General features: G+C 35.8%; 1 protein-coding gene across 1 annotated transcript; it reads left to right on the top strand.

The window, feature by feature from the left end:
* The first annotated feature begins 7152 nt into the window (after positions 1 to 7152).
* On the top strand, positions 7153 to 11951 carry LOC125222708 (calcium-dependent protein kinase 13). The gene is made up of 7 exons (XM_048125470.1): positions 7153 to 7976; positions 9129 to 9272; positions 9518 to 9670; positions 10170 to 10285; positions 10371 to 10538; positions 11152 to 11382; positions 11457 to 11951. The coding sequence occupies exons 1-7, from the start codon at positions 7349 to 7351 to the stop codon at positions 11601 to 11603; spliced, it is 1587 nt and encodes a 528-aa protein (XP_047981427.1). The 5' UTR covers positions 7153 to 7348; the 3' UTR covers positions 11604 to 11951.
* The last annotated feature ends 222 nt before the right edge of the window (positions 11952 to 12173 follow it).

Raw genomic sequence — 12173 nt, 5'->3', positions numbered from 1 at the left:
AGCTTCAAGAATCAAACAATATAATGCTCCTAAAATGCACACTAAAATATAAAAAACTTTAGAAAGGAGGAAAATGCTATTGTTGATGTGTATTCCATCAACAAATCAATGCTTTTTATAGGTACAAAATAAGAATGCAAAAGGTTATGTAATTAAGTCGCCTTAAACCACAAAGTTAAAGCAATGAAGGTTACAAGAAATGAAAAGCCAAATAAATGTCTCTCCATTACCATCCTCCACTACTCAAGCCATTATTCTTATAAGAGTTCCCTCTTTTTATTTTATTTCTTTTTTATTTCTTTGCACAATTAGTTAGATGTAATTTAACGTACGAGACTTGATATGCATGATTGAATTGAGACATAACATTAGTAATGGATCATAATATTAAATTATTTCAATCACACATTAAACTCTTTTTATTTACTCCAAAACTCAAGAAAGATGAAGGAAATTGTCTAATGCTGTTGCACGGGAATTAATTCATTAATTCTCATCATAAATTCCCATCACCATATGTAACCGTCCAATTATTTATATGATCATGATTGTAGTCAATTAACCAATTTAATAACTTTTGTTTATTGCATTAACATCCTTCTCATAAAATAATTATACAAAAACTCCCAAAACTCTCCATTTATATATGTATAGATAAAAGTCTAAACCCAAGTGCATCACTAGTTAAACCTCAAATCATACTACTATTATATAAAGAAAATCTATATAGTTTTGACTTTATAGACTGTCCTATCATATGTGAGATATTTTTTTCATAGCAAAAAATATAATTTTATCAATTGTTTTAAAATTACTTTTTCTTTATTTTTTTCATTTAGGAAATTATATCATTGTTTAATCACTCTCTTATTTTAACCACTAAATACTACTCCTACAGTTTAAAAATTTGTGCAGAAAAGATATGTGTTATAACGAAATAGAGAGAGTATATATGAGAAATCACAATGACTTAAGGTAGTCGGTAGCTAGAAACACACCATGAATCCAAATATTGTATTTGCCTGTATTTCCTAAAAATAACTCGCAACCAAATACTTATAACAACTGCAATTTTTTTATTGCCAATAAAAATTACTCCGTAAATGACAGTTCCAATTTAAGGTGGGTCGAGAACTAGCCACTTATTAATTCCATTATCATAATCCGACAGATAATGATGGTGAAGTAGAAAAAGATTGTGTTCACTTTATAATAATTATTAGTAATATATTATCCAACTAGATCAGAACCATATATAATTTTTACAATAATATAGAGATTTAGGCAAAACCTCATAAAGAAAGAAAAGATTAATTATTTTTCAATAGTTTCGGCATATCCAGTACGCGGAGTTCTATTATATGCCTCGTGCAGTTGTCACACAGTCAATCCACGTGTCACGCTGCATGACTCGGGCTTTTGAAGATGTGGGTCCCACTCGTTACTTAATTCACACAGCTATGATGCAATCCGCGTTTTTGGCGTACTTATTAAGACATTTTTCTATTCCTCAAATGGACATTTCTTGATATGAAATTTTAGGTATTTTTGTTTTATAAATTAGGTGAAAATAAAATAAAATAAAGATGATAATAAATATCTAAAAAACTCAATTTGTCATTTAAAATAGACAAATTATTTTTTCCTGATTATAATATATAGAAATAATTATTTTTTTATCCTCATATTTTGCTATTTGTATATCTAGTTTTAAAATTTTAAAATAGCTGCGAACATCTCTAAATTTTAATACTATTCCATTTTAAATTAATTGTGCATTCCTTTTTTTGCACTAAGATTTGAAAAATTAATGTTAAGTTAAATTGATGATAGAATAAAGTATAACAGAAAATAAAGTACGAGCGATAAGGAACAAAGTATAAAAGAGAATAAATTTTATTGGGGTATAGTTGTATCCCCTTATAATGTCTGTGTTGAGATGAAAAGTTTTATCACAGCAAAGTTGGAACGAAGGAAGAACTATTTATTTTATCTTTGCAATATTCTCTTAAGGTTAATTTTTTAAATTTTTTGTATTTTCTATATATTTTTTTATTACACTTATTTTATTTTTAATTTTTCTTAATTATTTAATAAAATATTTATTTTTGCATTATAGACAATTTTGTCTACAATGCAAAATAAAATGTCTATAAATGTAAACCTTGTATATCTATAATGCAAATTAAATAACATCTATAATGCAAAACTAAACAAATTACTCCTATAATGCAATCCGCCTATATTTAAAATGCAATCTGCAAAAAACAATCTATAACAACTACTTGTATATATTGCATTGTAATGTTTATAATTTTGTATGTTACGTGCCACATGGAACACGAGGAGATAAAAGCTAAAGGAATTTAATAAAAATGTCTTTCGGAGTTGAAGAACATTTTAGATCAATATTACATCGAAATGCAAATACGTGTGAGGATATTTTTAAAGTATGAAAACCGTAAATATGCAAATGGAAAAATATAGGACTAAAGTTATAGTTCTAAAAAAAATCAATTATATTTATAAAATTCTCAATAAAATTATGAAGATATTTCAATAACAGTATAAAACAAAGCCACATAGTTAGGCTTTAAATCAAACAAATTGGGCCCATTATTTGGGCTCATAGGAGGGCCCAATATGAATATCTAAACTCCCATTTGATTGCAAATTAGATATAGCTGAATATTTATATACTTTCGCCACTTTAAAATAGCAACTTATATAAAAGTCCATTATAAAAATTTATATTTTATATATTTCCAAAAATTATTAGCTAATGCAACTTCAGATAACAAAGCAGTACTCCATAAAACGAGCACACAAATTATGGGCTTATTTTCTAATTCTCAACATAATTGGGTTTATTAGTTGGACTCACAGGGGACACAAAATTATCCATTACCGTTATAGTACACTGTTAGTAAGCTTATACTCCTACTTGTTTTTATTTTCAAATACCGACGATGGCATTAGAATTTAATTAAGAGAAAATAAAGGATCTAATTTTCTCTTTCTCTTGCTAAATGCACTCAATATTTTTGTTATCACATGATATTATTATTTCTACAAAGTAGCAAAAAACTATCGTGATGACACTTAATCAAATCAATGATACAATACATGTACATACATTAATAGATTATTTTTTATGGACGGGGGAGTATTAGTTAATAGTACTATTGTATCTATTAATTTAGTAAATATATTAATCTATACTAACTGTCAAATAAATTATTTTACTAACTGTGAGTTATTAATACTAATATCGAGCAAATAAAAATAAATTAGTAAGAAAAAAATATTAATGATTCATTAAAAATATAAAAAAATTGAAAACAAAAACTACAGTTAAAGAGTAATAGTAATATAAAATTATTGGAGCATTAAAAAAAAATACTAGTAGTTACTATCAATAATATCTATATTTACTAAATTTCATTTTATTACAATGACTATCATTGATAACATCATTAATATTACTATGGAAAATGAATATTTGAAAGGTGTTTGTATTTTACAAATATGTTGCTCAGTTTTTAGAGATGATTATTAGGGTTAAGATGCCATTTTATTGATTTAATTTAAAAATACCTATCTAGCATTAATTTACAACCAAAATCAGTTTCTTAAAAAATATTTAGTGGTGAGAAAATCAGGGAGAGATGCGTGCTCTGCTTTTTCTTTTTTGAAGGAATGGGTGCTCCGATATATCTCAACTCAAGTAGTAGTACTTCTTTATTTTAGTAGTAGTAGTGTATTTTAAGAAAAAATTAAACAAAGAGATAGCGTGAAGCCGTGAACCCACTGATCAATTGCTTTTATCTCTTTTTCTTGATTCCCGCAAACAACATAATTGTTCTTCTTTAATCAGCCTTTTCTTGAAGCCGATATATAATATAATACCTAACCAAAATGTTGTATTATCAATCATTATGCTTTGTTCATATGTTTGAAATTGTCTAGTGAAAGTAAGTGCATTTTTCCTCCTTTGTTTCATCATTATAGCTAGTGAAAGTGTGTGGTACTATGTTTTACTATTTCGTTTCTATATGAGTAGGAAATCTTCTAGTTGCATGTAATGATATCAACTCACGAAGTTTATGCATAGCTTTGACTACGTTGACTGAGCAATAATAGCATATGTTGGGTTGCAAATTATTATGCCATAGTTTCATTATCCTCAACTTTTACTCTGCGACCATCATCATGATTATCACTGCTTTTTTTTTATGAGAATCCTAATTTAATACTTTATCCATCATGTATATTATATTTCTCCTTTACATATGTATTAAATTAATACTAATATTATTGTCACATACCCACATGCAAAACAAAATTTAAGTTAGATTGTCACGGTGGATTCGAACTTGTGAGATTTTTAGCTTAAGAGATTATGCTGTTAGTAAGTTAAATACAATCCAAGAATAGGAGAGAGTACTCTTTTTTTTTTTTTTTTCCTGTTATTAAACGTCACACTTTAACCCAACATAAGTTTTAAGAAATGCAATAGAAAGTGAGTTGGAGAAGTTAATAGAATATGAGTCTTACTTTTATATACTATTCCCGTCTCTTGAAAATAGAAACTTTTGATTTTTTCTATTTCCATTACTTTTTCTCTTCATTTCTCGTACTTCAGTAATTCTTCTGTCTTACTTTACCAATTAGGGCATCCACAGTGGGACGCCCTGAGCGACGCCCTATGCACCGTCACGTCAGCATTTTATCCTTCACCCATTCTACCTGCAGTAGGGCGGACTATAGCCCACCCTAAGCATTTTATCTATTATTTGAATATTTAAATACTTCAAAATTTGGAAAAAAAAAACTTCATTTCATTAAAATTAAAACATTACAATACGAAATAAAAAAACTACAAATTCTCAACGGCGGCGGTTGCGGTTCCAAACTTCTTCAATCATGTCGGTCATGAGCTGAGTATGGTCTTGTTGGCTGCGCATTGAGGCCTGTCGCTGTAGAACCGCACCGAAACCCATCGGTAATCCTCGAGTGACAGGCGAGGTCGCCGTGCTGGGGCTAGATCCGGCTTCATCATCCACCCAATCGGTGACATGTTCACGTTCTTGTTCGACTATCATGTTATGCATGATGATGCACGCATACATGACGTCGGCGATGACTTCCTTGTACCAGAAACACGCCGGACCTTTCACGATTGCCCACCGCGATTGGAGCACCCCAAAAGCCCGCTCCACATCCTTCCGCGTGGACTCCTGCTTTGCCGCAAACAAGACTCTCCTCTCACCAATTGGGCATCTGATCGTCTTAAAAAAACAGGCCACCTTGGGTATATGCCATTGGCCAAGTAGTACCCATATGATGTCTGCGGCCGTTGGCAGTGAACTCGATGGCCGGGCCGCGACCCCTGCACTGATCGGCGAAGAGGGTGGATGAATTGAGGACGTTGATGTCGTTGTTCGACCTGGCTACACCAAAGTAGGCATGCCGGATCCAGAGGCGGTGGTCAGCGACGGCTTCTAGGATCATCGTCGGGTGGCTGCCCTTGTAGCCGCTAGTAAATTAGCCTCTCCACGCCGTCGGGCAGTTCTTCCAGCACTGACGGTGCATACGGTCGATGCTCCCTAGCATCCCAGGGAAGCCGTGCACCGTCTCGTGCATCCGCATCATGCTCTGGTAATCATCAGCAGTCGAGCGTCACAAATAGGTGTCGCCAAAAGCCTCCACAACTAACTTACAAAATTTCTTGAGACATTCGCGGCCAGTTGTATCCTCGACGTGAAGGTACTCGTCGAACATATCCGCTGTTGTGCCATAGGCCAACTAGCGGATCGCAACCGTGCACTTCTGCAACGGCTTAAGTCCGGGTCTGCCGATCCCGCCTTCCCGATTCTGGAAGTACTCATCACGTCCCTCCAACGTGTGCACAATGTGGAGAAAAAAATCTCGGCTCATTCTAAAACGTCGGTGAAAAACATTCGGGCCCACCTTGGATTCTTGGAAAAATAATCTGCGAACAGACGTTCGTACACTACGTCGTGCTCGCGGGGGGACATACGTCCGACATCGTATCGGGCGAGGAACCCGCGCCACCGCCGCCGCCGCCGCTGCCGCTGCCTGCTCCCGCTGCATTTGTGCCAAGCATTCCGCCTTGGCTTCATTAACGACATCGAACAAGGCTCGAGTCAAGGCCCGTCTGCAGCCATCCGGTGTACTCAAATCGTAGTCGTCGGGATTCATTTTTGAGACGATGAGAGAGAATAATTGAGGAGAAATTGAAGAGATGTGAAATTGAAGTGTGTGAAATGGTAGAGAATTGTAGTGTTTAAATAAGAAAAAATTTTGGAAAAAAATCAAAAAAAAAAAACAAAACGCGTGAGCATCGTCCGACCCATCGTCCGCGTCGTCCACAGTGGCGGACGATGCGACGGACGATGGGGTATCCTCCGCGATGCTGCAGTGGCAGACGATGCGACGGACGATTCGTCCGCACCATTGCGGATGCCCTTATACATTAAAACTCATGTTGTTTTTAAAGTTTCTATTTTTCCGGGACGAAGGTAGTATTAATTTTATAGTAACATGAGAGGGAAATGAGTTAGTAGAACGTGAGATCTATTAACAAAATTAGTACTCCCTCCGTCCCATAATAGATGTCATACTTTCTTTTTTAGTTTGTTTGATGTCACATTTCCTTTTTGGAAAAAGTTCTCTCTCACATTAATATAAATATACTATTTTCTTTCTCCATCTAATACACAAAACAACTTCTCCTAAAATTCTGTGCTATTCTTCAACTATGCCATCTACTATGGGCCGGAGGAAATATTTCCCTTAATTAAGATGAAACATTTTTCTTTTTAGTTGTCCCAACTAAGATGACACATTTCTATTTTTTAATAGCGTTCTCTTTGTTCTCTTTCTAATTAAATCACTTTGTTCTCTTTCTAATTAAATATCCAACTCTATTTCTTTCTCCATTTAATACTTACATCCGTTCTTTCTTTATCCAATTAATCATATTAACAACAATTTCTAAAAGCACGTGATGATTAAAAAACGTACATCTTCTTAGTCGGAATGGAGGGAATAGTAAAAATAAGTGTGACAAGTATCGAGTAGAAAAATAAATAAAAGAAACTGTTGACGATGAATGAGTAACATGTCAAACAAAGAGAGTGATCTCTCTGCAAAAAGAGAAATATCTGTACCGTTACTCAAACCCAGCTAACCTTGAGTGAGCCCTCAAACTCACACTGACTGAGAAATTCACACATTCTATGTGAAAATTTTACATACATTCAATGTTAAATCTGAGATTCTGCTACATCTAGGGTTTGTACTTGACCGAACTCAATTGTGAATGGGGAATTGCTGTAGATCTCCGGCTTCCGTAGCCAGAGAAGACGTCAAGTCGGGAAACTTCTCCGGCCACGACCCCGGCCGGAAGGATAAGTCCTCCGGAATCGCGAAGAAGCCAATCGCAGTTTTGACGGATGCGGAGAAGGAGAATATCGAGGAGAAGTATTTAGTCGATCGCGAGCTGGGGAGGGGGGAATTTGGGGTGACCTATTTGTGCATTGAGCGGGAAACCAGGGAGATGTTGGCTTGCAAGTCGATTTCGAAGCGGAAGCTGCGGACGGCGGTGGATGTGGAGGATGTGAGGAGGGAGGTAGCGATAATGAAGCATTTGCCGCAGAACTCGAGCATCGTCAGCTTGAAAGAGGCGCGGGAGGACGAGAATGCCGTGCATTTGGTGATGGAGCTGTGCGAGGGAGGGGAGCTGTTTGATAGGATTGTTGCGAGGGGGCATTACACGGAGCGGGCGGCGGCTGCGGTGACCAGGACGGTTGTGGAGGTCGTGCAGCTGTGCCACAAGCATGGGGTTATTCATAGGGATTTGAAGCCCGAGAATTTCCTGTTTTCGAATAAGAAGGAAAATTCGCCTCTTAAAGCGATTGATTTCGGATTGTCTATTTTCTTCAAGCCAGGTTTGGTCCAATAATAGTACTATTTCGTTTTAAATATTTGGAATCACTGGGAAGTTATTGGCTTACTACTTAACTCAATTATCTGGATACACTTGTATGCATAGAATTGCGAATTCTTAGCCGAGTTGGATATCGAAAGAGCTTTAGTGTTGTCATTGCCTCCATAGATCGTCTTTTGAATGTACTACTACTAAAATAGAAGATTATGTTATGATCAAAAGAGTGTGCAAGTAATAAATGATGGAAACCATGATAAAGAAATGCTACTGTAGTACCTTAATTTTAAAAAAAAATGTAGAATATGACTTGACACAGCAGTTTTGTAAGAAAAGGGACCTTGTAGCATTGCTCTGCTCTGCTAGTGAAGCTACTATTCCTTTAAGGGTGGGGCTCTTGCAATCTCAGGTTGCGAATCTGATAAGCACAACAGCCCGAGCAGCAGCCCCTCAAGCCCACGCACACACTTGGACGACCCTCCTTAATTCCAAGATTATGTTTAGTTATTTCCTTATGGAGTCAAGTCTATCTTAAGTCATATTATCGAGTCAAGAAATTATTTCCTTCTGGGTTTTCTTTGTGGTTTTTTCCCAGATCAGTTTAGGAGAGTCGAACCATAATAGGATTAGGCCTTTTTTCCAATTATAAAAAGTTTTGTTATTTCAATTAAACAAATAAGAATTACAGTATATTTCTTAAAAAACCCAATTTTCTCACTTTTTCTCCCCTTTCTTTGGTTGCCTTTCGTATATGCATGCCATTGCACCTTTGACGTGTATCAGAGTCTATTGTGTTATATTTAGGGTCTTGTAGATACAATATTGTGTATATAGAACAGTGAGGTACACAACCTGTGGCTATTTAAAATGGAAGTAGATGCTACTGGGTTTGGTATGCTGTGAACCGTCATTTTCTAAAATATAAGTCTTATAAGTTTGTTTATTTGTTTCTCCTCAAGACAGCATCATCATTTTTTATACAGACACTCGATGACTTTTCTCGTGTCTGTCATTTCATTATTTTTTCGTTGAACAAGTTTATATCCTTGTATGTCAATGTATCATGTCTAACGTGCTTCAGCCATTGTTCATAATGTTGTATGTGGTCCTTTGCTTTGACCATCTTAAGAATAAAAGAATAACTCTTGGATTCTAGGTGAGAGATTTTCTGAAATTGTTGGGAGCCCTTACTACATGGCGCCGGAGGTACTCAGGCGAAATTATGGGCCAGAAATAGATATCTGGAGTGCAGGGGTCATTCTTTATATCATGTTGTGTGGGGTTCCTCCCTTCTGGGCAGGTAACTTACAATTCACTTTTTATCCTCTTGTCTGCATCCATCGTATCTTTTGTGAACACATATCTTAGCAACCTTGACTAGCTATTGCATACAGCATACTGTATACAATAGTACTTGTAAATGCCTGCCAATAAGGTTTTCTTTGTCAGCAGGCATCACATGTCCTGACTTTCGATACCAATGTTAACAACCCATAGGATATGAAGTATCCAAAATGACTTGACGTTTAAGCAATTATTCTGCAGAGTCCGAGCAAGGTGTAGCCCAGGCCATCATACGTGGGAAAATCGACTTTGAACGCGAACCATGGCCAAGTATATCTGACAGTGCCAAGAGCCTTGTAAGACAGATGCTTGAACCAGATCCTAAGCTCCGATTGACAGCACAGCAAGTTCTTGGTATGTTATACATTGCCAAATTGTTGACATTTAAGTAAGGGATGATTGTTTGAACTTGATGGTCTACAAAATTTTTCTTTAACTGTTATAGTGAGACATTCATGTTCTATTAGTTGTGTAAACATCTTGGTTTGAGTTTAGGGGAAATAGTGTTTCATACATACATTCGTATAGCCTGAAAACATGCAAAGATTGTCCCTACTTATGCTGATTATTTGTCCATCCTGAGTGATTTACTATCTTTGTCTTTAATTCCAAGTCCTACTTTGGTCATGCTATGGGGTTAGCCTATGCAAGTTCTTGTATATGGTTGTTACCTTATCATAATGAACATTATGGAGCATCATTGTGTATTTAGTAATCCAATCATCAAATTCAGTGTTTTTTAAATGACACTATATGTTTATAGAGTCACCTATCTAGCATGGCCATGCATTTTGTTTGGAAAAAACTGGGAATATGGATTAGTTTTATGGTTATAACATAATTTGGTTCACAGAGCATCCCTGGCTCCTAAATGCGAAGAAGGCTTCAAATGTTCCTCTTGGAGATGTTGTCAAGTCAAGACTGAAGCAGTTCTCCTTGATGAATAGATTCAAGCGAAAGGCCCTTAGGGTTGGTTCATTATTTTAACCTTTTCATTCTCTTTAGCTATCTTCATTTTTGGAGATAAAGATATTTACTTTCGGTCTTTGAATAGGTCATTGCTGATTTCTTATCTAATGAAGAAGTTGAAGGAATCAAAGATATTTTTGCAAGGATAGACACTGATAGTGATGGTATTGTTTCAACTGATGAACTCAAGGCTGGATTAAAAAATTCTAACTCACAGATGACAGAGACAGAAATACAAATGCTCATTGAAGCTGTAAGTCTGCCATCTTTTAACCCAGTACACGTACAGCCATTGCTTCACATTGATAAATTTGTGATGGTGGCATTAGTGTAGCACCTCTTAATTTTGAGACCTAGATCAAAGTTTCGTGTATGCAAGTTAAGCAGTTGAATGGGTTGGTCGTTGGTTTACTTTGCCTATAATTGCGAAGGTGTGAATAAATGTAATGAAAACTAGTGTTTTTAGTGTGGAAAATCAATCTATGGTTATTAAACTCGTGCTTTTACAAGTTGTGAACAGAACTTATTGGTTGCTGTGAGGCCCATTCTCATTCAACAATATAATTGGGAATCTGTAAAAGAGATATCCTTTGGTTTACTTTGACCTTACTGTGACTTATTTCTTTGTCACTCTAATTTTCTAATGTAACATGCATCCAGGTATCTGCGTCAGGACTTCTGTACATAGTGATTTATGTTTGAAGCTTCAAATACCCTGTCCTTGAACTCCCCACCAGTAGTATAACGTAAATCAATAACTGAGAAAAGAAATAGTCCCGTCTCTTTGCCTGTATATGTATGATTCGTTGTTTGTTCGAGTTTACTAATCATATTCTTGCCGATGTTTATTCATTTCTTCCCAACAGGTGGATGCAAATGGTAAAGGAACATTGGACTATGGAGAATTTCTTGCTATTTCACTCCATCTGCAGAAGATTTCCAACGATGAGCATCTTCACAAAGCTTTCTCCTATTTTGACAAAGACGGAAATGGTTACATTGAGCCTGGGGAGCTTCGGGATGCCTTGAAAGAAGATGGCGAAGATGATAGTGCAGATGTGGCAAATGACATTTTTCAGGAGGTTGACAGGGATAAGGTGAAAATAAATTCTTTAGTTTGAATATGGGTAGGGCCTGAAATAGATTATAACCACAATTTGCCACAATGCAGGATGGACTTATAAGCTATGATGAATTTGTAGCCATGATGAAAACTGGCACAGATTGGAGAAAAGCTTCACGACATTACTCAAGAGGGAGATTTAATAGCCTGAGCATAAAGCTGATGAAGGATGGTTCGGTTAACTTGGGCGGGTAAATATGACTGTTTCTCTCATCTGTACGAGTTACCAAGTTGTTTCCCTTTGTAGTGAAATTACCATTGTTATCATTATTATGGCTTCCACATATACAATGGGGTTCCATCTGATTGGTAACCTAGAAAGATAATGTATGGGGTGAGTACAATTGACTAGCACAGAGCTTGCTGGTCCCCGAGACACTGATATATCGTATTCTCTCCCCCAATTCAACATCTCCCTCTGTTTCGTCATTGACAGATGATTTAGATGTCTGATACTGATTATTACTAGTAAATATATTTGTCAAAAGAATAGCTCTCAGCGAACATGTGATTTGTGCAAATTAAAACAATTTTCTTTGTGTTTGTTTTTTCCCTTGTCCTTGTGAATGTATAAGTTATTTTGGTCCTTATACTCCATATGGTTAATTTTTAAGATTTAATGTCTTCGCAATATATGTATGAATTACAACTTCTAAAACCTTGACCTTGTTCTCTTCTTCTATCTGCTGGCTTTACCTCCTAACCATTCCTCTAAAGAAAGTAAATGCCCACCACCTTGAACTAGGCCTATTTCAACATTTCATA

The sequence above is a fragment of the Salvia hispanica genome, chromosome 4, assembly GCF_023119035.1.
Source record: "Salvia hispanica cultivar TCC Black 2014 chromosome 4, UniMelb_Shisp_WGS_1.0, whole genome shotgun sequence".
In the NCBI taxonomy this organism is placed as follows: domain Eukaryota; kingdom Viridiplantae; phylum Streptophyta; class Magnoliopsida; order Lamiales; family Lamiaceae; genus Salvia; species Salvia hispanica.
This window is presented reverse-complemented; position numbering and strand designations above follow the sequence as displayed.

Bases quoted from the DNA above. Each gene is read 5' to 3' on its own strand.
- LOC125222708 (XM_048125470.1), top strand. From the start codon at position 7,349: ATGGGGAATTGCTGTAGATCTCCGGCTTCCGTAGCCAGAGAAGACGTC. The intron at 10,286-10,370 runs GTTGGTTCATTA...GTCTTTGAATAG, and splicing joins TCAAGCGAAAGGCCCTTAGG to GTCATTGCTGATTTCTTATC. The intron at 11,383-11,456 runs GTGAAAATAAAT...GCCACAATGCAG, and splicing joins AGGAGGTTGACAGGGATAAG to GATGGACTTATAAGCTATGA.